Source organism: Drosophila teissieri, chromosome 3R, assembly GCF_016746235.2.
Source record: "Drosophila teissieri strain GT53w chromosome 3R, Prin_Dtei_1.1, whole genome shotgun sequence".
Taxonomy (NCBI): Eukaryota; Metazoa; Arthropoda; class Insecta; order Diptera; family Drosophilidae; genus Drosophila; species Drosophila teissieri.
Genome location: NC_053032.1, coordinates 22,092,878 through 22,119,258, shown reverse-complemented (window position 1 = coordinate 22,119,258; position 26,381 = coordinate 22,092,878). Strand labels below are relative to the sequence as shown.

At 45.4% G+C, this 26,381-nt stretch overlaps 2 protein-coding genes across 5 annotated transcripts; both read left to right on the top strand.

Moving 5' to 3' along the window:
• Positions 1-158: 158 nt before the first annotated feature.
• On the top strand, positions 159-13,117 carry LOC122620024. The gene is made up of 5 exons (XM_043797291.1): positions 159-350; positions 934-1,029; positions 2,585-3,195; positions 8,112-8,522; positions 8,590-13,117. Exons 2-5 carry the CDS (start codon positions 954-956, stop codon positions 11,734-11,736), a joined length of 4,245 nt encoding a protein of 1,414 aa, XP_043653226.1. The 5' UTR covers positions 159-350; positions 934-953; the 3' UTR covers positions 11,737-13,117.
• A 333-nt stretch (positions 13,118-13,450) lies between these two features.
• Positions 13,451-26,183, top strand: LOC122622570 (neurofibromin). 4 transcript variants are annotated; one of them, XM_043801125.1, is made up of 18 exons: positions 13,451-13,806; positions 14,050-14,193; positions 14,329-14,713; positions 14,769-14,910; positions 14,967-15,560; positions 15,622-15,943; positions 16,006-16,558; positions 16,614-17,151; positions 17,210-18,801; positions 18,858-19,464; positions 19,520-21,875; positions 21,937-22,191; positions 22,251-22,346; positions 22,903-22,992; positions 23,314-23,516; positions 23,574-23,760; positions 23,826-23,991; positions 25,229-26,183. In XM_043801125.1, exons 1-18 carry the CDS (start codon positions 13,750-13,752, stop codon positions 25,270-25,272), a joined length of 8,331 nt encoding a protein of 2,776 aa, XP_043657060.1. In that variant the 5' UTR covers positions 13,451-13,749; the 3' UTR covers positions 25,273-26,183. The 4 variants fall into 4 exon arrangements, with proteins under 4 accessions (XP_043657060.1, XP_043657061.1, XP_043657063.1 ...); XM_043801126.1 differs by having other exon boundaries at positions 25,060-26,183; XM_043801128.1 differs by lacking the exon at positions 25,229-26,183 and adding an exon at positions 24,170-25,003.
• Positions 26,184-26,381: the final 198 nt, after the last annotated feature.

The window sequence follows — 26,381 nt, the reverse complement described above, 5'->3', positions numbered from 1 at the left end:
TCGTCAAGTTGGGGAAGCTTTTCCAATGCGATCCACAGCAGCAGGAGCAACATCCTTGAACAAACGCATTGGAGTCCAAGTTGCTTTTCACGTTAGTACGCGACGTTGACTCCGAGAGAACGGACACGAGGGCTAACAGACGGCTAACGCAACGGTACAATCGCTGAGACAGGACCTCTCACACACGCGCACTCACACACACACACACACGCGCACACAAGTCGCAATTCGGCTATATATATATTGTATGAGTATATATGTATAAGTGAAGCGCCAAGTGCCAGTGTCCTAGAAATTAAACACAATACGAGAATAAATCCGAATCGAAGGCGATAATGGAAATTTAATTGGTAAGGCCCGCGAATGAAACGAAGTAAAGGGAAAGTGCATGTGAAAAGTGACAGTAAGAAGCAGAAATTCACACACTCACACACACACACATAAGTCCTCACTCATACACACACGCACGCACACAAAGGAAACGTCATATGCCAGAGGCATTGACAGGAGTCCGTGGAGCCCGCATTTTGTGTATCCTATTTTGTGTGGCAGCGCCAGGAGAAGGAGAGCGTGTGTCCTTAGCCATAGTGGCCAACAAAACAACAAAAAAAACAAAAACAAGCCCAACACAATTACAATTACACCGTGTAGTTGCCATAATGATAGATTTCAAAAATAAATTGAGCAAATTATCGTACAGAACGTGCCCCGCTTCGAAAGTCTAAAAATACTCGCGCGTCGCCAAGTTGTCGTGAGTCCAAAGTCGTTCCCTATTCCCATCATCAGGCAAACAACAGCCAATGTGGATGTGGTTGTGGATGTGGATGTGGTTGTCGAAGGGTCTAAAGTGCCGCAACAGACTTTAAATTATGCATGCACATTGATTTTCCGTTGCCGTCGTTATATCCCCATCATCTATATCTATATCACCAGGCCATCGGCTTTGTTGTCGCATGTTATCAGCGGAACTGGCGTCCTCGACGGCTTTGTTGAATGCGAGTTATCAGCGCAGCAACGGCCCCGCAAAAGGTAAGCATCCGCCTGGACCACACGGCGTATGGGTAATGGAAGAGCACTTTATTGATTAGGCCAGAAGGCAGGCACACGAAAACAATGTTAATGAGTGCTCATCATGCTCAGCGGAGGCTCAAAATGAAAGGAAAGCTATCTGGGATAAGCGGCATGAGCAGGCATAAGCAGAAAAGGTTTTTAAAATTGGCGTCTTTTAAGCCAAAGACGCTCACGAGTTTATAATTTATGTATAATTTGGGTTAATAGGGTTTGAGATAATGTTCCTTAAAAGTATTATTAGTAACCAAAACTGTTCGTTAAATATTTTTATAAGTGCATGACAACTATGCTATATTGTTCTCCAACAAACTAATAAAATCGCTAAGGAATTCCCAAGAATGTTCGGATTTACTGGCTTTGTTACCAAGAGCTCGCTGATTAAATGTTCCCAGGATCATATGACATAGCAATACCCTCGTATTTGCTTTTCTCTTACCCCAACTATGACAAGCGCTCCTTTGGTTCGCTAGTTGCCCTTCCCAAGTCATGAATTCAATCAAAATGTCATAAAATACATTTATAACTCATTTACAGTGCTTATTAACACATACACACAGAATGGGCGCCAACTCATTAACGCCCACAGGACATGAGTTGATACGTGGTCCCAGTTCCCAGTTCCCAGGTCCTAGTTCCATTCTCTCCTTCCGAATGCTGCGTCATTGTTGGCCCTACAACTGCTTTTAATCTGATTTCAATTATAATTCCATTTTACTGCACTAATGTCGTTTGGCGCCCACTGCCGGCTGCTGTGGCTCCCTGCGAATGTCCTCCAGCCACCCACTATCCGCACTCAGTGGCCACCACCCACCTGATAATGCCCATCAGCGGTGCGACCCACTCGTTGTCATTTGGCCTTTGTGCAACAGCATTTTAACGCAATTTATTGGCTCTGACAATGGCCAGTTGCTTGCGCCGATGGCGTTGAAATTTCCATTCGAAGTGCCACCGGAAGTATGGTTATAAAATGTCAACAACAATGCTAACCCAAAACAGTTGCCACACATCCGGAATGCAACTGGCCTGTGTCTGTGTGGGCTTTGCTGACGTTTTTCTAACGATTTTTACGGCTTGATGTCATGCACCGCAGTCCTCCTTCGTTTTTCGCTAAATTTCCAACGGCATGCAACAAGGAGTCGGGCTGAAATTGACTTTATGGTCTGCATTCAAGCGGGCAATTGGCTTAATTATACAAATTGTTTGGCGGATTATAAATTACACTGCAGTTTGCATAACGAAGTAGGTGAAAGGGGCATTTCCTAGAAATCGAAACAAGCGTTCTGGAATAGTTTTTCGCAGAAGCAGCTAAAGGACTTTCCATTCATTTGGGTATCTGTATACATTTGTATTTTCATTAAAAATAAAATAAAATAGCAATAGAAATGCTTACCACCATTTTGTACAGCAAGTTATTATATGCTGAAATGGGTTTGCTAAGCGTCATGTTCTTGACACGAAAATCGTGTGAAATGCAGTCACTAACATCCGCCTTCTATTTTTATATACCTTGCAGATGAAGTTTGCCCCTCGACAATATATGACAAGTGCCACACAACGCCAGGAGCAACCACAGGAGCAGCAGCCACAGCAGCAGCAGCATCAGCATCAGCAGCAGCATCAATGACCAAGCAATTGACAACGGCAACTGCAACAAATGCGGCATCCAGCATAGGGCAAGCGGGTGATTTGGCCCCCACAGTTATATCCCCAACCGCGCCAGCCACACTCGCGACGGGCGGATCGGGCGGAGCAGGAGCAGGAGGAGGAGGAGGGTCCTCCGGAGCAGGCGGAACCATTTCACCTGTCAGCGAGGCAACAAAGACTGCGCCACCACCAACGCCACAATCCGTTGAGGAGAAGCCCTCGAGCAGCGATGCCAGTGGCAGATCGGCGGCTCTGGAGCGTGCCTATGTGCACGATGTGTACGAGCACTGTGAGGAGCCCACGGGTCCAGTCCGCCCACGGATGGCCCACTTCCTCAGCGGCCTGGATCCCGGCTCCGTGGTCTGCGACGTGGGCTGCGGCAGTGGCAGGTATCTCACCCAGTGCAATCCGGCCATCTGCACCATTGGCGTGGAGCGATGCTACCGCCTGAGCAAAGTGGCGCACGAAAAGGGCGGCGAGGTGAGTTCGTTACAACAAGCCATTGCTAACCACCTTGACTAATAACATTTCACACACTAATATAAAAGAAAAACAAACTATTGTTTAACAATGTTTATTTGCCTCGACCCTCAGTGCATTTCCTTTTAGTCGAATGCCTGCGGGATGGGTTAACCCAATCTTGTATGCGTCCAGTGCAAGACCATTGAGGTTGAGCTTCAGTGGCTGCAAAAGTCACCAATAGAAAAAACAAAATCCCAAATAGGGCCTTCATTTAAAATTCTAGTTAATTTTTCCAGCAAAGTGCCTTTATATATAGCTTTTTACAAAATGGAACTAATGTGATTACCAGTACTTTAAAATCTGTATAATTACCTTTATATATCAACTGAAATGCAAGCGATGACAATTGCGCAGCACAACTTCTTCCAGAAATATAGCAACAATTAGTTTATCTTAACTTAATTACTTTTTTTTTGTTTTGAGCAGACTGAAATTTTTTGCTTCGCACGCTTGCATATCAGATTAAGCTTGCCATAAAGTTCCCAAGTATGTTCTTAATTAACCGAATTCGCAAAATGAGCATCGCATGAACTCATCAAGTTTGTGTGCAATCTAATTGCAGCCTGCTGCTAATTGCATGTGTTTGGTGTGGTCGTGTTTTCCTTGTAGCTCCGTTCTCCTCGCCATACAATTGACCCATTTTCCATTTCCCCCCCACCTAACCATCCAAGGGTCAAAATGGGGGAAGTGAGAGATTCAAATGCTGGCTGCTCCACTTAACTTGGCCATTAGGAGAACGCATAAATTATGCTTATCATTGGGTATTATTCGCACATGTTCCGCTCGCCGGCTGCATTGGGAGTTTTTAGTGCCTCATAATTGCAATGGTCCACAACGGTGCCGTAAAAGGGGAGTCATTTGGAGGAGCAGTTAACCAGGCGGATCCCATAAAGTGCACATGGTTGGCAGCCAAAAGGGATGCATAATCGCCAATTGGATTTAGTGCACTTCCAGCTGCAGCAGCTTCCGTTTCAATTTGGATCCTAAATGGGGTTAGGATTAATATTAAATGAGTGAGTGCATGCTGCACGAGTGAATTATTTACTCGAACCTAATACGCACGCTGAAATAACAACTAAATTGCTAAATTGTGAGTGTCGTTTGGAGATTAGAAATTAGAGACTTCTATTGTGGGGTTCATAAAATGTGGATTTATCTTTTCACTATTATAAAATACATTTTATATTTAAGGAAGCTACAAGTAAGCTGATTCAATTAGTTAGCCATGTCTCATTCCGATCTTTTTCATATTAACGAAAATTGTGTGAGGCTTTTACTGCTCTTCGGGACAATTGCGTTAACAATATGTCCTCTAGTAAGCTCGGAAATGGTAAAGTTTATGGGGTGGAAGAGCACGCCTCGAACTTCTGGGCACAATTAAGTGATACGCTCGGCTATGTCATAATGAACATGAAGTACAGCGCACTTAGTTTTCCACCTCCCTCCCCCCTCCTGAACAATATTCGCTCAACAATGACACAACTCTGCTGCATAGTTTTCCCCATTTTCTTTTGTCCCGGTGTTGCTGCTGTTGCTGCAGTGGCTGCAGTTGGTGCAGTTGCTCGTGGCAGCCCACAACCCAACATTACATTTCCTTTCACAAGGAACAACAATAAATTGCGATACCCCTGCTCCTCCTCCTGCTGCGCGTGAAACCGACGCTATAGTGGTATATAGCCAGCTGCCTGAGGTATGCAATGCTTTTTGCCATAATCTATTACTAACGCTGGGCGTTTATTTATGGTGCCATTTGCAGGCGGAAAGCGCAGACCGAGTACCATTTCCCAAGAAGAACGGGCTTTTCATTTGCTTTCCACAATTCCCATTCGCCGTAATCGACAACACGCATTCTTCGCATTTAAATTGCTTTCGCGTGGAATTGACAGCAAGGTTGCAGGAGCAGCTGCTGCATTTCGCCCACCGTTTACTTAATTTATTTAATAACGTGCCACATTACCATGACCCGCACTGGAGTTTAGGTGCCTCCAATTATTGCCAATCGTTTGCCGGCGAGTCCTTGACATTTAGTCCTTGCCCAACGCTGATTGCCCACATGTGTTTCTAATCACTGTTGCCCGTTAATTTGCATAGCAAAACGAATTCGATCGGAATTTATTTGTATTTGCTATTTTGCCTAATGTGTTTAAAATACAGCCGACAGCAAATGCACAAAATGCGCACGTGACATGCAAGCGAATGCAAGTTTTGCATTTTGCTGCGAAATCGCAAACTTTATGCAAAACCAATTTAACTTGGTCCGGGCGCACAAAAGTTGCAACTTTCTGATTTCTGCAGCTCGTGCATGGCCTGATTTTCAATAATTTTGTAAAGCAATAAAAGCGTTGCAAGTGGAGCAGCCAAAAATCGCACTCCACGGCTCGAGACTCCGGCTCGTAAATCTCCAAGCGTCCCGAAAAATGGCGCATACAAATGGGTGAAAGGAAAAGCATTGCCGCAAACATAAAAAGTGAAACTCAATAATGGCAGGTGCAGTGCGCTTGGCTTTTTTATCTGGGCCAGGTGAAACCTGCAATTTTCAGCTGGCCCGAGGCTCCGTTGATGGGCTAAAGCGCCATTTAAATAAGCCGCAAAGAGATACTGCATAAAGGACGAGCACTATGAGTAGTATATATATATGTATATACTCATGCTATATATTTTTCCTTTTCGGCTCAGAGTGACGCCGCCTGTCTTTTCCGTCTTTTGCGTCTTTTGCGCTGCGCTTTGGCCTCATTAGCGTGCAACGTGGCGTATGCGTAACGTGTTTCACTCTCACCTGACACACTCCTCCGCCTGAAAGCGCCGTCAACATAAATTCCAAAGGCGTCATGTGCCCGACCCGCGTGACACTACACACATCGCATTCACACACAAAAGCCAAACCCCCGTGTGTGAAAAATGGCCACTGCTATAAATACGATTTGTATAGCGCTCTAGAGCAAAAACATTGCAAATAAAGGAAAGCTGTCAGCGTGCGCATTCATCGAAAGGAGAAACTAAAGTGCTGGGGATATGTTGTGTGGGGGCTTGAGGTGGGGGGGGGAGGGCTCAGATGAATGGGGCTGCATCAGAATGCATTAAGAGTCATGCTCATAACCGGGAAACAAAGGATTGCTTACCTAAAATGCATGAGATTCCGTTTGTTTGCTTGGGCGTTTCCATGAGGAAAATACAATGATTCACTTCACATTGTGTATCCAAAGAAAAATAGAGTACTTCAAACTAGTTAATTTTTCAGTTTTTTCCACTATTTAATACGTTTAAAAATGTTGGTAAAAAATTACTGAGTTTAATATGACTTTATTGCAATGGCAATATTATAAAGGAACAGCTAGTAACTAAAGCTTTAATGGCGTTATTTCTTTAAATGTTACCAAATTAAATAGCTCTTTAAATATACTATAATATTGAAATGCAATTCCAAGTTCCCAATTCCTATGCTCAACGCCCATCCAAAGCTCAGGGGCCGAAAAACACTTATGTTAATTGATATTTGCGAATGATTTCGAGCTCCTAAAGGCTCAGTCTGAGTTTCTAGCCACCTGGCAGCGGCAGCAGCAGCACCTGAAGCGGAAAACTCTGGGCAAAGTGTAAGGCTAGGCGGGTCAAGGATTTTTATTTCTGCAGGAGAACACACCCACAGCCATGGAAAGTGCAAATACACACAGAAATTTGCGATAACGGTAGAGCAGGAAGCAGGAAATACAAGATTGCAGCAAAGAAGATGGCTTTTTATCGGAAAAATGAACATAATATATATATATTGCTTTTTCCAATATTTAATCAAGTATTTGCTCGGGCAATGTAACATTGATGCCGCAAAACGAGAATTGAGAGCGATGAAATTTCCAAGGAAATTGTGAATTTATATTGGCTGCAAATTGCATTTCCTGGAACGAACAGCTTGAATCGATATTAAATTTCTCCATTGACGCGCTTAGCAGTTTTTCATCCGATATTATATTGAACGAACGGAATACACCTTTGTTTGCCTAACTCCCCTTCAACCCAATGATGGTAATTGACACCATCGGTTCTGGCCATGACACGAAAATGAATATAAATGGCATGGGCATGGATATGCCAGAACGTGGACCGCTTTTGGCCACATTGTGTTAGGTCAGTTTGTATAGAAGTATTCTACTTTCGAACAGGGCTTTTCCCTCAGCGTACATTTGAATGACAAATGGTCGAAGTCAACTTCCAATCAGCCAGCCACACAGATAACTTTGTTTTTCCAGCGTGGAAAAGTTACTAATTGCCAAATGATGTAGCCAACCGAAAGGGATACTGCTTGTGGATTATTCAATCAGGCTGCATCGCTTTGAAATGGAAATGGAAATTTCCTACTTCTTGCAGTCTATCCGGGCTGTTCAACTTTTCTCAAAGCCGATTGATGGTCTTGTAGAGTGTGGAGCTTGAAATTGCATCATCTCCCCTTACTCACTGCAGCTTACACTATTTCAATAGCATACTTTTGCGGGCAGCTCCCGTGGGAGGTTTCTGGCAAGGACTCGATTTCAGCGACCAGAGCTCGGCATGTCGGCAGCTCCGACCCCACAAAGAGGCTCCTGTGAGGATTGTCATCTTTGACACACCTTAATTGGCATGGCTTCCCCGGAGATCGCTGGTCGGTCGGCATTTCATGGTGTTGTGCTACCACCACCTGGGGAAATCATTAAGTCCGTGAATCAATCAAATTATTAAAACTATGAGAAAACTAAATATAGCCAGGAAAATGACTGAAACGAAAGCTAGAACTTAGGCGGCAACCATTAAAATAATAATGTCAATAATACTTATATTAATAATTAACTAGAAATTCTATGAATAATGTACCATAACTAAAACCACTTCTTTGTTTTACTTTCCAGGTGGCACTGTGCGACAATCTGGAACTGCCTTTCCGGGACGACAGTTTCGATGCGGTGCTGTCGCTGGCGGTGGTGCACCACTTTGCCACCACGGAGCGACGTGTCCAGGCTCTCAGGGAATTGGCTAGGATCCTAAGGATCGGTGGTCGGGTTGTGATCACCGTGTGGGCGCTGGAACAACGACATCGTCGCTTCGAGTCGCAGGATGTGCTGATACCCTGGCAGCCACCAAAGAATCGAAACTACTCCTACTCCGATGAGGAGGACGACGACAATTTCCAGCCGCCTTACCATGCCTACACCGAGGACTCGACGAATTCCAGTCGATCGGCCGGAGATGGGGACAGCTCCAGCCTTAGTTCGTCATCGCCGGGGGAATCCTGCTACAGCTTTGTTCGCCGAGCCATTCAGGTAAACCAAAGCCACTTTCGCTCCTAATTAATAACTTACTAATTATTTGTATGCTCTGTAACCATAGAAACTGGCCCGTGGACGTCGGCATGCGTGGTTCATGGACTCGTGGTCCTCAAAGGACACCAAGAACGACAGCAGCTTGGACTACGAGGATGCCAAGGATCTGCCCATCGAGCTGCGTCGCCTGGAGGACTTTGAGGACTTTCCCGATCCGCCACTATCAGCCGGCCTCAAATCCCGCAGCTTGGGTAGCATCCTGCAGCCGCCGCCCCGCCAGATTGTCCGCTCGCGCTCCAGTGTTCCCAGCCTGGGTGGTCCTCTGATTCCTGGTGAATCAAAGGCCAGTGCAGCGGCTCTGCTACTCAATACGCCGGAGAGCCAGCAACTGCAGATGCAACTCCAGCTGAATGGAAGGCATTCACCCACCACCACGGCAAGTGCTGGGAACACGTTGAGCCGTAGGCCAAAGCTCATCAAGCAGAAGCAGTCCTTGTGCGAGGATGACGCCGCCACGCCTCCCGCATCCGAATCCTTTCAGGTGGTAAGTAGTCTGAATGGCTCCAATGGCGTGGTGAGCAGCAGTTTGTACACAAAGAGTGGCTGCTATGCTGGCAATCTTCATCAGCATGCCTCGTCGACGGCCACGCCTCCTTCCGGTGATTCTGGTGATGGAGGAGTCACTGGAGTACCCACTGGTGGACCCACTTTCCTGCGCAAACAGAGTTCCCTGAACGAGGATCTGATGGCCTGCAATCGGCTGAGGGAAAAGGAGAGGGTGCGCAAGCGCATTCAAAAGCAAACCTCGCTGAACGAAGCCTTCCTGTGCAGATCAGCGCTGTTCTCCAAGAGACTGCAGGTAATCCGTGAGGGTTTCACCACCAAAATCAAGAGCTCGACAGGCAGTCTGGAGCGGGTGACCAAAACGGGCATAAGTAAACTGATCCAAAACATCAAGAGTGGACCGCAGGCGCAGCCGAATCCTGCCCAGCACCCCGCTCAACTGGACAAGAGCCCCATGCTGAATAATAACAATAAGCAGGGAGTGACGGCGACGGCTCATCAGCACCATCATCACCACCACCACCATCCGGTTCACCATCTGTCCCACTTAATTCTGCCCGCATCGTCGACCTCGGGACCAGTGACGTACTGCAGCAGTGTGGAGTGCACCATGGGCAATCTCTGTCACTGCAGCCAGTATCAGCAAGAGTGTCCCGCCTGTGCGGATGGCGGTCAGGGTGACAAGGCGAGGCGGCATTCCCGGGAGTCCGGTTCGGACTCCTCCAAGGACAGCAGCCTGCAGTCGGACACCAGTATCGAGTCCGAGGACAGCTTCGCTTCGGTCATATTCATACCCAAGCCGGAGCAGCACCAGCAGCAGTTGAACTACCAGCAGCAGCACCAGAACTCCAACTCCAGCTCGAGCAACTCATCCTCCAGCAATGGGCAAAGGGCACAAGGAGCCGCTGGTCGGGATCAGGGTGTGAATTCCGGCTCTCGATTGCCGCCCACTCACTCAGTGCCAACGTCGCCGCTAATCATGCCCTGCCCTCCCACTCCGGCCCATTCCCCGGCTGCCATCCAGGGCACGGTGACTTCTCCGCCTCAGTCCACGTCCGCCGTCTCCGCCGCCATGGCAATCCTGACTCCACCCTCGAAACCGGCTCGTTTCAGCTTCGATGAGGCCCACATCAAGCTGCAAAAGGAGCAGCACGTGGATCTGCAAAAGGAGCCACCCAAGGAGAAGAAGGAGCCGCTTAAGGAGCTGCCAAAGGAACCACTCAAGGAATCGCCACCGGTGCGTAGGATCACCCGCCAGGCCATCAGAGATCTGCCACCCATTCCCAAATTCCGGAAGCAGCAATCTCTGCAGCTGCAACGTCAGAGCTTTCCCATCGTTAGGAGAGCTTCGGGATCCGGCGTGTCCACCTCAGCATCCACCACATCGCTGGCCACCAAACTGCTCTCCCTGGAGCTCTTTAATCCGGCCACCGACGACCTGGACAGCGACTCCAGTGAACCCTCCTCTCCCGATTCCATAGACAGTGTTATAAGTGCACCAAGATCGGCCAAAGTGCCCTCGGGAAGTGAGGAGGGAGAAGCCGCCTCCGCGAACTCCAATTCGGCTTCCCAGGACGAAGGAGAGCCCAGCTTGGCGCAGCTGATTAGCCTGCAGCAGGAGCAGTACCACAAAGGAGAGCTCCAGATCAACAGCTCCCGGTCCCAGGCCGAAGATGATATAATCCTGAATGCAGATAGTGCACCCCTGCTGCCCGAAAAGAGGGAGGCCGCTCAGAAGCAGGATTGTGCGGAATTCGCGGAACAACTGACTGCCCAACTGCAGCGGGAACTGGATGACAAGACCAATCGAACTGAGTGCCGGTATCTGGATGGGATCGGAATGGGAGATCTGTCCGAGATTTTGGGTGGCGGCAAGAAGCGCTCTAATGGTGATCTGAGTGCTTTCCGCGATGAGCTCAGGGAACGTCGTCTGATGCTAGCTAACCTCTCCACGCAGCCAAGTCTGCAACAATCGCCGGTGAGCTCGTCCACCTCATCACTTTCCTCCCAAACCCGCAGCTTCACCATCCAGGAGGAGGACGGCGAGGAAGAGGAGGAGGAGGAGAACGAGTCCAGCTACTCACTTGGCGTCTATGAGCACTGCAAGATCTCCAAGTTCAACTACAAGAGGAATCGACACTATCAGCTCAATCCAGAGACAGCCTACCTGCTGCAGGACGATGGGGATAGTGATGTGCGCGAGGATGAGGACGATGTCATACCAGAGGAGGAGGAGCAGGAGGAACAGGATGAGGATGCCGAGGCCGAGGCTCTGGAGGCCCGAGGCGGTGATCAGTTGGGCGAAGGGATGTCGGACTACGGCCAGCGCAGGCGCAACATGGCTGCCCTAAAGGTCCAACCACCGACGACCCAGCAGCAGCAATCGCAAAAGGAGCCAAACCAGGCGGCGAATCTCCAGCAGCGGCCCTCCAACGATTCCCTGGAGCACTCGAACAGCTCCACCAACTCCCTGGACAGCCCCTCGCAGGGTGGAGCCAGCACCCACCACCGCTACTACCATGTGTTCCGCGAGGGCGAGCTGGACGCACTGATCAACCACCATGTGGCCAGCCTGCACATCGTGAGCTCCTACTACGAGCGGGCCAGCTGGTGTGTGGTGGCCGAAAAGGTCCAGGTGTGGACCATCTAAGCACCCAACTCTCAAACGGGGATTCAAAACGAAACTTAAGTTTGTTTTCTATTATTGGGACCGAAGCATGTATACCAGAGCAAAGACAACTCAAACATACACTTTTGTTATGCGTTCGAATATATTTTGACTTATTTCAAGTTACACGAACAGTCTGCAAAAATACTTTAATTAAGTGTGAATATATGTTTAGGAATATTCAGAATCCATCCCCTTTTTTATTTTTTAAGGCGTTGCTGATCCGTTTGAATCCCTGCTCTAAAACGAACGCCCACTTCCTAGCTGTAGTCTCTGATCTGATGCCCCCAAAGGAATTGTTAAATTTAGTCTATTACTCTAGTCCGTTGGCGATTCGGGGCGGGGAAGGCCCGTCCTGCGAACCAGCACTAATTTATTGTTAGCAGGCCTGCTCAAGGACGCGAACGCAGGATGGCACTGCATTGAAATCCAATTTCAAAGGAACACGTAGCTGTAAGAACGAAAACCAATCGAATCGAATGCGATAACGAAACAACGCAAGCTAAATACAAATCTTACTAGTTATACGAGCATATTCTATATACAACGATCATCTGTTTGTATCGTGCGCTATCTTCAGCCTAAGTTTCAAGCACTTTTTGCTATAATTTCGAAGCGAATAATCATCAAACGTCCATTACAGCCAACATAAAACACTTATACAAGAGAAAATCAAGATACCAATTAAGCAGCTAGAACAAAGTAATATAGCAACTGCATACATGCATGTATACACTCCTTAAAACTGCAAAGTTAATAGAACCCTCTAAAAATATCAATAACTGCATTTAAAACTATGAGAGAACCGTACATATATCGAATGCAAAGTAAAATCAAAAATATATACACAAAACAGTTTAAGCAGCTCTTTCCGCAAGCTCACAAACAATTTTCCAAATACTTATACTTTTCACCTTTTTAAAGCACTTTTTTATTTACCTCGATTAGATAAAGTAACTCACTAACCCAACTCACTTCCCAAAAACGGCCAATAAGACGATTGTAACATAAGCCTATGCCTAAACTTAAATTTTTGTCAGCTTAAGAACGGTTATTTGAAAAATAACGCAAACATTTTCAATAAAACCAAATATATATACATATATACCTATACGCGACTGTACATGTGTTTTTTAGCTAGCTAAACTAACTTTATACCGTAAAATAATAGAACAATTAAATAATAAATATTAACTAACGTTGGACGCAACACTAAATTACAACAGATAGAACTCGATTTGAACCTATTACTGCTCGAAATGCTGAAACATTATAAACATTAAGTATTGCTGGAAAATATGTATAATTTGCACAGAGTCAACCAGGCACACACGAACAGAAGAGACACGAAACTCAAGCTATAAAACCATCTGAAATATTTAATATTGATAATTTGTAATGCATTAACAACAACATTAAATAAACTAATAATACTTACTGAACTGAAGCTGCGTTTTTCAAATTCATTTCATTTCTCTTTTAGCTCAATATATTTTGGGAACGTAAAACACTCTAGAATTGAACAAATGAAATATAATTAAATTAAATCGAAATTTTGATTTTAAAACGGTTTCGTAAGCGCGCGTATTATTTCGGGCTTATGGTCACCCTAACTAAAATCACCAGATGCCATCACTAGTTGGAGATTGGCGACATATCGATAGGCTTGGTTGTTATCACTTCTGAAAGCGTTTTGGTATTATGGACGGAATGGAAGGCGGCACACACTCAATATAAACATCCAAATAACAGCCTGTAAACCCTTCGAAAATTCCCATAAAAAAAGAAACAGTGCCAGTTTTGTGAAGCCAAACCATCCAAATTGCAAGAAAAGAAGGAAGTGAACGTCTCAGGAATTGATAAAAACACCAAGGACTACGAACAAAGATGTCACACAACCAATTGCCACTCCCCCTGCTCAACGAAAAGCTGCCCCATTTAGTTGCAAAAATGCAGTAAAAAACGCGTAAACAACTGCTAAAACACCACAACAAGATGACCCAGAAGCCAGGCGAGTGGGCCAGTGCCCTTTTGGCCCGTTTCGAGGATCAGGCAAGTGTTTTCCAAAGGCTTTTCCGCAGTTGCGTTTTCGCAGGCGAAAAAATGTACCTGCTGCTCTGCCTCTTCCTCCCCCACACATGCTCACCGCGACCTTGCGAGTGTGCGTGCCTCACCCGCTCCGTCTGTGTGAGCGCTCAATCAAATGTGGGGCAGAGCGAGATAGCAACAATAACAAAAACACCGGTTCCCGCATGAATGAAGTGGAATTGAACAATCAATGGTTTACTTTTTCAGCTGCCAAACAGAATCGGAGCCTATGGCACGCAGGCCAGGATGAGCCAGGACCAACTGGTGGCCTGTCTGATCCACATATCGCGGTACCGCTTCTCCCTGGTCATATCCGGTCTCACCAAGATGCTGCAAAGGGTCAATGAGGCGGTAAGTACTCCAAAGTCTGCTGCACAGCTTCTAGATTGAGTATACTCCTTTTAAACGATAGGTTGCCTACTTTAAAGGGCTGGGATACGATTAAAGTAGAACCATTAAACTGCTAAAACAAAAACTTCATTGCAGGCACTTCAAAATCGCCACGAGCCAGAGCGTTGCTACTTCGAGTCGCTGGTCATCATACTGACCACACTGGAGCGCTGTCTGACCAACCAGACCAAGGACACAGCACGTTTCGAGGAGGCCATGAATGTGAAGCTACTGCTGCGCGAAATCTCGCAGTTTGTGGATGTCCAGAGCGACAGCAATCCGAATGCCGCCCAACTCAAGGCCCTGGCATCCAAGGTGCTCTTTGCCCTGTCTCAGAATCACTTCTCGGCGGTATTTAATCGCATATCGGCCAGGATTCAGGAACTGACATCCTGTTCCGAGGAAAATCCGGATTACAACGACATAGAATTAATTCAACACATCGATATGGATATGATAAAGCTAACCAAGCTGCTGCAAGGTAAGCCAACTATTTAAATGTTTGAAAAAGGTTTACCAACATTTTACATTTCCAGAAACCATCACAAAGTTTCGATCGAAGCGTGCTCCACCTTTGATTTTGCTTTACTCGCTGGAGAAGGCTATTTGGAACTGGATTGAGTACCATCCACAAGAATTCCAGGACTTGCAACGAGGCACTAATAGAGATATATCCACGTAAGAGAAATAACAAGCATTTTTAAGGCCAAAAAAATTGAGTCTGTTTCATTTAGCTGCTGGGAACCACTGATGGACTTTGTAGAGTACTTTAAAACCGAAAACAAGAAAAGCAAGACTCTTGTGTGGCCACTCCAAATGCTCTTGCTGATATTGAATCCCTCTTGCCTCGAGGCCGTCGTTAACGAACTCCAGCAGTCGGAGAAAGAGAAAGAAAAGGACAAGGAAAAGGTTGCCTCGAAGTCAGCGCAATCCACATCCCGGGACAAGGACTTCTCGGCCAAGCAGTTCATCGAGAGCATCAAGAGAGGCTTGGGCCAGCACTCACCATCAAAACAAGTCACCGAATCTGCGGCAATTGCCTGTGTGAAGCTGTGCAAGGCATCCACCTACATCAACAACACCGACTCCAATAATGTGGTCTTCAAGTTGGTGCAATTCTTTATCAACGATCTCAAGGCACTGCTCTTCAATCCAGCCAAGCCCTTCTCGCGCGGTCAGGGGTACAACTTTGCTGATATCGAGCTGATGATTGACTGCTGGGTGTCGTGTTTTCGGATAAATCCTCACAACATCGAGGCCCTAAAGGTTTGCCTAAATTTGTCCTCGCCGCAGGCTTACCATTTTGTAATTGTGTGCTCTCTGCTAAGGTAATTAGTTTGCGCAACTCTATAAATCTCATATAATTTATGCATTTATACTTTTCATTAGGTTGGCTCACATATACGTCGACTTCCGTTTGCAGAATAAGAACCCTTTCCGAATAGTAAACCAACCCAGACTGTCTTGGTGGCCACAGACGGACGTGGTTCACTACCGCTCTGCTGAGCTAAGAGCTTTGTTTACGGATACGCTCAACAAGGCCACCCAGGGTTATATAGCTCACACGCCACTGCGCTATATAACCTCCCTGACGCTCAAATCGAAAGATACGCAGAAAGGTTTAACCCGCGCTGAAGAGGGTCCCGCCCACAAAATGCTATTGCTTCTACTCGTACGGCTAATTCATGCCGATCCCACGCTTTTGTTGAATGTAAGTTATTTGATCATAAATTCGCTATTTGCTTTATATAAAACCATTATGTTGTATTTTAGACGCAAGGAAAAGTGGCACATGAAGTGCAGAGCTCCACGTTGGAGCTGATCAACGGCTTAGTAAGTTTGGTGCATCAAACTACCATGCCAGATGTGGCACAAGAGGCTATGGAGGCGCTGCTCGCCCTGCACGCCCCGGAGAAAATAGAGGTTTGGAATCCAGAGGCTCCGATCAATACGTTCTGGGACGTTAGCTCCCAGGTGCTGTTTTCTATCTCGCAAAAGCTCATTCAACATCAAATTGCCAATTACACTGATGTCTTAAAGTGGCTACGCGAGATCCTTATCTGTCGGAACACGTTCCTCCAGCGGCACAAGGATTATGCACATGTGGGAAGTCAGATTGCCATTTGCAAGCAGGCTCACATCAAGATGGAAGTCGTTTTCTTCATGTACCTGTGGAGTGTTGATTTAGATGCGGTGCTGACGTCGCTGTCATGTTTTGGATTGCTTTGCGAGGAGGCTGAGATTTGCTGCAGTTCCGATGAATTGACAGTCGGCTTTATTATGCCGAATTATCACATTTACCAGGAGCTGGCTCAGTTGTCCACATGTAAGTTTGTTAAATTCATCGTCTAGTGTTTTTATTAATAAAATTAAAATTTTAGCTGCAACGGACTCTCGCATTTGCTTCTTTGATAACACCCACGGCAATGTTCTGAGTCGTCTTACACTTCAAAAGCGCATTATGACACTATTGCGCAAGATCGAGCACTGTGTCCATGGCGTTCAGCCCGCCTGGGAGGAGACTTTTCGCAACTGGGAGGTGTCCAGCAAGGTTTTGCAAACGTACCCCAAATGTAAAGGAGAAGATGGCCAAGCAGAGGTCTTTCATCGTGGCATGGGCAAGCGGCGAGCGAGTCACCAAAGCTCAGAGCACGATCTGGAGGAACAAATCAACGAATGGGCCAATATGACTTGGTTCTTATTAGCCTTGGGTGGCGTCTGCCTTCACAAACGCAGCAGCAGCCGTCAAATGCTGCTGCAGCAATCGCAGAACAATGCTTCTTTGGGATCACTTGCTCAAAACTCCCTTTACTCAAGCTCCACAAGTTCCGGCCATGGCTCTCTGCATCCTAGCACGGTTTCACTATCCACGCTACCCCCAGCACCGCCACAAGATGTCAGCTATTGTCCTGTAACACAGTAAGATTTATAATATCTTTAGCATGTCCACTTTCTAACATTTAAATGTTCATTATAGATTCGTGGGCCAACTATTGCGCCTGTTGGTCTGCAGCAACGAAAAAATTGGCCTCAATATTCAGAAAAATGTGAAAGAACTGGTGGGCGAGGAGATGTCCACCCAACTGTATCCCATACTCTTCGATCAGGTTAGAGCCATCGTGGAGAAGTTCTTCGATCAGCAAGGCCAAGTGAACGTCAATGTGACTGACATCAACACGCAGTTTATCGAGCACACCATCTACATAATGAAATCGATTCTGGATCCCAAAGCTAACAAGGATCCCAACAACGATCAACCCTCGCCATCGGAACATTTAGGTGTTACAAGCATCGAAGGCATGATGCTAGGAATAGTGCGCTATGTTCGTCACCTGGATATGACTGTTTATGCCATTAGAATTAAGACAAAATTGTGCCAGCTTGTGGAAGTAATGATGAAGCGCCGCGACGATCTCGCCTTCCGCCAGGAGATGAAGTTTCGAAATAAGCTTGTTGAATACTTGACCGACTGGGTGATGGGCACCTCCCATCAGATTGCACCGCCCAGCTCGGCGGATGCCGCTATTCTCACCAACACATCTCTCATCTTTCGCGATCTAGACCAAGCCTGCATGGAGGCAGTGGCAGCGCTGCTTAGGGGCCTTCCCCTTCAGCCTGAGGAATCGGATCGAGGCGATTTGATGGATGCAAAGAGTGCGCTCTTTTTGAAGTACTTTACCCTTTTTATGAACCTGCTGAATGACTGCATCGACAGCTCTGAGGCGGAAAAGGAAATGAATAATACCCCACTATTGCCTCCGCGCCCTCGGATGGCAGCTGGAAAACTGACGGCTCTGCGAAATGCCACCATCCTGGCCATGTCCAATTTGCTGGGCGCCAACATTGACTCTGGATTGATGCACTCCATTGATCTGGGCTATAATCCAGATTTGCAAACCCGTGCCGCTTTCATGGAGGTGCTCACCCAAATCCTGCAACAAGGCACCGAATTTGATACCTTGGCAGAAACTGTTTTAGCTGATCGATTTGAGCAACTAGTCCAACTGGTAACAATGATCAGCGACAAAGGAGAACTGCCAATAGCCATGGCTTTGGCCAACGTTGTTACTACATCGCAAATGGACGAGTTGGCTCGGGTTCTGGTCACCCTTTTCGACGCCAAACACCTGTTGTCGCCCCTTCTATGGAACATGTTCTACCGCGAGGTTGAGGTCTCAGACTGCATGCAGACACTCTTCCGTGGCAATTCTCTGGGCAGCAAAATCATGGCGTTCTGCTTTAAGATATACGGCGCGAGCTACTTGCAAATGCTACTAGAGCCCCTAATTCGTCCACTTCTGGATGAAGAGGAGGAGACTTGTTTTGAGGTGGATCCCGCTCGTCTGGATCCGACAGAAGACATTGAGCAGCACAGGAACAACCTGATTGCCCTAACCCAGAAGGTGTTTGACGCCATTATTAACTCGTCAGATCGCTTTCCCCCGCAGCTGCGATCCATGTGCCATTGCCTATACCAAGTGCTAAGCAAACGCTTTCCGAATCTGCTGCAGAACAATATCGGTGCTGTGGGCACAGTTATCTTTTTGCGGTTCATCAATCCCGCCATAGGTAGGATTATAGATAAATTCAGGAATTGCTTTTACTAATGTTCGCTATGTTTTCAGTTTCGCCGCAGGAATTAGGAATCGTCGACAAACAGGTGCACAGCTCGGCCAAACGAGGTCTCATGCTAATGTCCAAGATCCTTCAAAACATTGCTAACCACGTGGAGTTCTCCAAAGAGCAGCACATGTTGTGCTTCAACGATTTCCTGCGCGATCACTTCGAGGCTGGGCGACGGTTTTTCATACAGATCGCATCAGACTGTGAGACCGTGGATCAGACCTCGCACAGCATGAGTTTTATTTCAGATGCGAACGTATTGGCCCTGCATCGCTTGCTGTGGACGCATCAGGAGAAGATCGGCGACTATCTGTCAAGCAGTCGAGACCACAAGGCGGTTGGAAGGCGGCCCTTCGACAAGATGGCTACTTTGCTAGCTTACTTGGGACCGCCAGAGCACAAGCCCGTGGATTCGCACATGATGTTTAGCTCGTATGCGCGATGGAGCTCCATTGATATGTCATCGACCAACTTCGAGGAGATCATGGTCAAGCACCAAATGCACGAGAAGGAGGAGTTCAAGACCCTCAAGTCGATGAACATATTCTACCAGGCCGGGACGAGCAAATCTGGCTATCCTGTCTTTTACTACATAGCAAGAAGATACAAGTAAGTGAATCACAGCTTATTTCTATGTAACTTACTAACCCTATATCTTTTTAAGGATTGGAGAAACGAATGGTGATTTACTGATTTACCACGTTATACTCACGCTAAAACCATTCTGTCACTCGCCGTTCGAGGTGGTCATCGATTTTACGCACACCTGCTCGGATAATCGGTTTCGCACCGAGTTCCTGCAGAAGTGGTTTTATGTCCTGCCCACGGTAGCCTACGAAAATGTCCATGCAGTGTACATCTATAACTGCAACTCGTGGGTGCGCGAATATACCAAGTTCCACGATCGCATTCTTGCACCTTTAAAGGGAAATCGCAAACTAATGTTCCTGGAGTCGCCCAACAAACTTACTGATTTCATCGACGCGGAGCAGCAGAAATTGCCTGGAGCAACTCTTTCGTTAGACGAGGATTTAAAGGTATTTAGCAACGCGCTGAAACTCAGCCATAAAGACACAAAGGTGGCAATCAAAGTGGGTCCCACCGCATTGCAAATAACATCTGCAGAAAAGACAAAGGTCCTGGCTCACTCTGTGCTCCTGAACGATGTATACTATGCATCCGAAATTGAGGAGGTGTGCTTGGTGGACGATAACCAGTTCACCCTGTCGATAACCAACGAAAGTGGCCAGCTTAGCTTTATTCACAACGATTGCGACAACATTGTTCAAGCCATCATCCACATCCGAAATCGATGGGAACTTAGTCAGCCGGACTCCGTGACGGTTCACCAAAAAATCCGACCAAAAGATGTGCCGGGAACGCTGCTGAACATGGCGCTCCTCAATCTGGGATCATGTGACCCCAATCTAAGGACAGCTGCCTACAATTTGCTGTGTGCTTTGACCGCTACTTTTGATCTGAAGATTGAGGGTCAGTTGTTGGAGACCCAAGGGCTTTGCATACCCTCCAATAATACCATATTTATCAAGTCCGTTAGCGAGAAGCTGGCCACCAATGAACCACATCTGACTCTGGAATTCCTTGAGGAGTCCATTCAGGGCTTCCAGCGCAGCACTATAGAGCTCAAGCATTTGTGTTTGGAGTACATGACGCCATGGCTGAAAAACCTGGTCAAATTTTGTAAGTCCAACGATGACTCCAAGAAGCTGAAGGTCTCTCAAATATTGGACAAGCTTATCAATTTAACCATTGACCAAAAGGAAATGTATCCCTCAGTGCAGGCGAAGATCTGGGGATCGATTGGACAGATTCCCGAGCTGATTGACATGGTTTTGGATAACTTTTTGCATAAATCGATCACATATGGATTGGGATCGCCGCAGGTGGAGATCATGGCTGACACGGCAGTGGCTCTCGCTTCAGCGAATGTCCAACTGGTGTCCAAAAAAGTCATAACGCGGATATGCCGAGTCATGGACAAGTCCTGCACAAATCCGACGCAATATCTGGAGCAGCACATGATGTGGGACGACATTGCCATACTTGGTCGATACCTGCTCATGTTGTCCTTCAACAATTGTTTGGATGTGGCCACATCGGTGCCATATCTATTCCACACCATTACGTTTTTGGTATGCTCAGGATCCCTGTCAATGCGAGCCTCCACCCATGGCCTGGTGATCAACATCATCCACTCGCTGTGCACATGCACAAATCCCTCCTTTTCAGAGGAGGCGCAGCGAGTACTTCGACTGTCCCTGGATGAGTTCTCACTGCCCAAGTTCTACCTACTCTTCGGCATCAGCAAGGTCAAGTCGGCAGCAGTTACAGCTTTTCGCTCCAGCTGCCGTCACCCCACAGATAAATGGCTGGGAAATGAAAGAGTTACCCAACCTCTGCCCGCCGATCGGGAGCGTTTATCACTACCATCGCTAGAGGTTATCACGGATGCCCTGCTGGAAATCATGGAGGCTTGCATGCGCGATGTTCCGGACTGCGAATGGCTCAACACCTGGACCTCTTTGGCTCGCAGTTTTGCATTCTGCTACAATCCAGCCCTGCAGCCTAGAGCCCTAATAGTTTACGGCTGCATCAGCAAGAGTGTTACCGACCACGAAGTCAAGCAGTTACTTCGCATACTGGTTAAAGCCCTCGAATCCTTCAACGATCTCATTCTGATCGAGGCTCTGGTAATGTGCTTAACTCGCATTCAACCACTGCTTCGGCCAGAGTCGCCCATTCATCGGGCCCTCTTCTGGGTGGCCATTTCTGTACTGCAGCTGGACGAGATTACCCTGTACGGCGCTGGGTTAGCTCTGCTCGAGCAAAATCTGCACACGCTCAAGTCACAGGGCTGCTTTGATAAGAAGGAGACCATAGCGGAAGTCATGATGAAGACAAGAGAGAAGCTGGAGTGGCATTTCAAGCAACTGGATCACGCTGTGGGCCTCTCGTTCCGCAGCAATTTCCACTTTGCCCTTGTGGGACATTTGATCAAGGTAAGTTTTGAACTACCATTAACCGAACTTATTCCTTAACTACAGATATGATACTTTTCAGGGCTTCCGCCATCCCACACCCACAACCGTCTCGCGCACCTCTCGAGTGCTGACGATGCTCCTGGGCATCATAGCCAAGCCCCTGCATCGGGACAAATTCGAGGTAACACCTGACAGTGTGGCCTATTTGACTGCGCTGGTGGCTGTCTCCGAGGAAGTGCGTTCCAGATGTCACGTGAAACATGCTCTTCCCCGCTGGCCAGCCGATCTCAGTAGTAGTGTGGAAAACGGTGAAGCATCCGGCGGAGTGCAAGCTGTTAGTTAAATGAAAGTTAAATTATAATGGGACCAATAACATTGTACCATTTCTTATAGATCGGCCTGCCCCTGTCACGGCGCCAAAAAAGTTGGGACATCCTGGATCAGTCCGCTTTGCAGTTTGCCCGCCAACACAAGGTGCCCACTCTTCAGGTGAGTTTATAAGATCTATTAAGCCGTGCCGTAATTTCCACTTGTTCGAAATTCGCTGTGCAAAAGTTGTTATAACCATCTGCTATGATAACTTTTGGCTATCTATTTGAGTTTATATATTCAAACCTATATATCCTTTATATGCCATCTACTATGTAATATCAACTATGTATCGAGATCAGCCGTTGCATAACTAATAATCGTTCAATGATTTTTTCTTTTCTCTTTTTATGTTTGATTTGAATATAAAAAAAAACGTTACATATAAATCACAATGTATACTCGTTGAAACCATATTTATGCCATAATCTGCCTGCCGAATCTTACATCTAATTGGTGCTTGTAACTCTCATCAATATCGATATTACTATATGTCCTATATGAACTCTAAACTTGTAACTGCCACCTGCCACTTCTACTACTACTACTACTACGCATGAACATTGTCATTTGATTTACGTTTGATTTGGTTACCGAAACCCGCTAAAACTACAACTCGAACATCAACACTGTGCAAAATCAACAACCACCCCGAACACTAAATTAAACTCCGTAGAACGCGCGAGTTTTGTTCAAAACTCAACGCTCATTCTCGGTGCCGACGACCAAAGATCCGAACAATGCAACCGGCATCGAAGAACGTCAGGTACTGCTCAACAAAACTTATCTCTTAGCTAAGACTAACTAACTACTACCCCACTAAATCCAATATGTTTAAGTTTGCTACTAAAACCCATTCTAAAATGAGGTCATTAATGTTTCGCTGTAATGTCATTTAGTTTTGGATACTCTTGCATGGCACCGAATGAAGGCAGTCAAAAAGCTGTTCAGTTCACTTTACCCATTGCCAACATGCACATTTCGTATATATCGTAGATCTTTCATCTTCACTAGAACTTTTTTACCATATCTGTGTGTAATTCAATATCACATCCATTTTATTACAAAACAATATGTATTTGAACAGGAACGCGGTTCGCGTTCGTCGGTGTCCAACGAGTCCAACGTACTGCTCGATCCCGAGGTCTTGCCTGATCTGTCCATCCAAGCTCTGGTACTGACTGTTTTGGCCACCTTGGTCAAGTATTCTTCGGATGAGGGCGAAACGCGCGTTTTGTATCAGTATTTGGCTGAAGGATCGGTGGTTTTTCCAAAAGTGTTTCCAGTCATGTGAGTCTATACATTTCTATCGTCTTTTGCTAAATAAATAAATTGTTGATTTCGTAGCCATTCACTGCTGGACCAAAAGATAAACAATATCTTGTCAGTGTCACACGACCAAGTGGTGCTCAACTCTGTGCAAAACATTATACAAAATATGCTGGCCAGCGAAGATCCTTCCCAGCAGCAGCTGCACTTCCTGCAGAGTTGTGGTTTTGGCGGACTCTGGCGATTTGCTGGTCCCTTCACCAAGGTGAGTGCTTAGAAGTGGGCAATTCAAGGAGTCCAAAATTTATGAGTGAAATTGATTCTTTTTAGTACAATATGATGGGTGAGTCCTCGGAGCTGTTTGTCAACTGTTTGGAGGCGATGGTTGAGACCTGTTTGCCAGGCGACGAGTCCGCACCGGTGCCACCTTCTCCGCGTCCATACAACCTGAGCTCCAGTCTGAGTAGCCTGACCCTGGGATCCCCCACGGATAAAGGTTAGTATTTGGTAGAATTTGCTTTAGCTTTTGCCCAAGCTATACCGTAATGCGTTGCTTTAACCAATAGCGTTTATTTTTTAATAGCAAGACCCATTGAATGAACACAGTTTTTTACCAAAACAGTATTTACTCAAACCTAACCTTTTCTTTATATCACACTAATTGCGATATATAGCATTCTCATCGGAATCATTAGATTTTTATGACAATTGCCCAGGCAGCGTCAGCAGCCTGCGACGCGCCTCACACAGCAAATCACGCGCCAAACATCGAATTAACGACAGTCCATCACATTGAACGTTCCACAAGTAAAATACGAAAATATTCAAACTGCAACTTAAGACAAAATAAGAATAGCTGAAAACAATGCAACAAAATAACACCACGATTGGGAAACATATGTATTTCGTAGTTATATAAGCTTTGCCAAATGGAATTATTGTCCCAACACTCCAATCGATATCACTTTTGTAATAACGGACACAGTAATGCAAAATATGCAAAATGTTAATCTCAAAAAGAAAGTCCAATGAAAATTACACAAAACAATGCACCTAATCCTACACGCATTAGCAAATTGATGTTGAAGATTTGAGAATTATATTGATGATAAATCTGGTACCTTGAAGCATTTACAACATATTTTCGACATAATGTAGGTGAATTCCAAGCACCTTTTGTAGCGTAGAGTAGTATTGTCATATTTGTTGTTCAAAAATTAAAAACAGTCAAATATAACTCACGATAGCTAAATTATAACAGAGATCCACAATATATTTCTGATAAATGCATGCCAAGAATATATAAAACTAATGCAATTAAAAATAGCTGACAACCTTTAGTTATCAGTAGCTGCAAATTTAGCTAAGAACAAATACTAGACACAGAAAATACATCAAGATTTTATATATTTTCATTGACAACTATATTTTATACGAGCCAATAGATAATTGAAGTAAGTCTAAGTAAACTGAATAATCTTCACTGCTTTTTTGCCCCAAATTTCCTATCGCCCCAATTGTTTCTTCCCTCGATATGTTTATGCAAGTTTTGTCTTACTTTCAGCTGCATGAATAACAACTACAAACCCGCGCACTAGACGTACCACACTTATCGCAAAAGTAATGCGTTTCCTAAATCTGTTTAAAAAGTGCTTTTAGAGAACGTGAAAACCCCCACAGAATGTCGTACAAAATCATAGAATATTTATATATATATATGTATGTATGTATAGAATGTCCAGAAGCGATGACCACTGAATGCGAAAGGAGGAAATGAACGCGTGAATCGATGTATGAAAACAGAATGTATATAATTGTATGTGTAGAAGGGAGTGGATCGAGGATACTATAAGCCATCGATGATGAAGATATCGAGCGGAAATATTTTTAAACGATTACCGAATGTACATTTTAATGTTTGCAACCCACAACTGCAAGTAGGCACACCAAGTCCACCAGTTCCTCAAAGGATGACCGCGACCAGGCGAAACGGAGTTAACCATGAAAGCGATTAAAGGCAAAATCAAACGAAACGAATACAAGAACAAGAATAACTTAAAGCTTTAAGAAGACGGCATGTTGCACATGTCGTTAGCATTACTTTGTATTATAGATGAATCTCCCCGCAGCAAATGTATCAGATGGCATTTATTTTTTTTTCTATTCTATATAATTTTATTTTATAAACCAAGTTCACCTCTCATTAGTCCTTACTAATTTATTTCAGCAGCACATTTTCCAAGAAATTTCTAAAACACCAAAAACTAATCGAGTTTAAGCCTAAAAACGACCCAGTCCGCTTTAAATATAATTTAGTTTTAAGCACAAACAAAGATTTTAATCGAAATAGAGTTGATAAGCGAAATGAATCGAACCAAAATAAAAACTTACGAACGTTACACATTTGTACCTCTTATTAAACAATAAACGAAGCAAATTAGTACGTTACACTTACTTTCTAGCACATGGATTTTAAACTGTATTTGGCGTTATCCGCATTAAACAAGAGCGTTTTTTTAAACTAGATGAGCAAAAAAGGGAACTGGATTCTATACACTATTATTAATCTAAATGTATATGTGTGTGTTGCTATATGTGTATTAAACGAATATGTATCTTTGTAAATTACAGCCACTTGAAGATATTTATGAAATGTTAATGTCCCAAATTTATCAATGTACAAGAATATCGAACAAATTAATATACTTTCAATTAAAATGTTTATTAAATATCAGCACCTTTCTTTTATTGGGAAAGATTTCAATTCTGAACGATTATTCTTCTTTTTTACGATCCTCATTCACTTCCATAAGCAGGATGATTCATCATTGTCAACAGTTTATCCCTCTTTTAAGATCTTCACCCTCATGGAAATTGGCGCAATTG

Coding starts and splice junctions, on each gene's coding strand:
- LOC122622570 (XM_043801128.1), top strand. CDS start 13,750: ATGACCCAGAAGCCAGGCGAGTGGGCCAGTGCCCTTTTGGCCCGTTTC. Junction 22,347..22,902: donor ACAAGGTGCCCACTCTTCAG/GTGAGTTTATAA, acceptor TAAACTCCGTAG/AACGCGCGAGTTTTGTTCAA. Junction 23,761..23,825: donor TTGCTGGTCCCTTCACCAAG/GTGAGTGCTTAG, acceptor GATTCTTTTTAG/TACAATATGATGGGTGAGTC.
- LOC122620024 (XM_043797291.1), top strand. CDS start 954: ATGTTATCAGCGGAACTGGCGTCCTCGACGGCTTTGTTGAATGCGAGT. Junction 3,196..8,111: donor CGCACGAAAAGGGCGGCGAG/GTGAGTTCGTTA, acceptor TTTACTTTCCAG/GTGGCACTGTGCGACAATCT. Junction 8,523..8,589: donor TTGTTCGCCGAGCCATTCAG/GTAAACCAAAGC, acceptor CTGTAACCATAG/AAACTGGCCCGTGGACGTCG.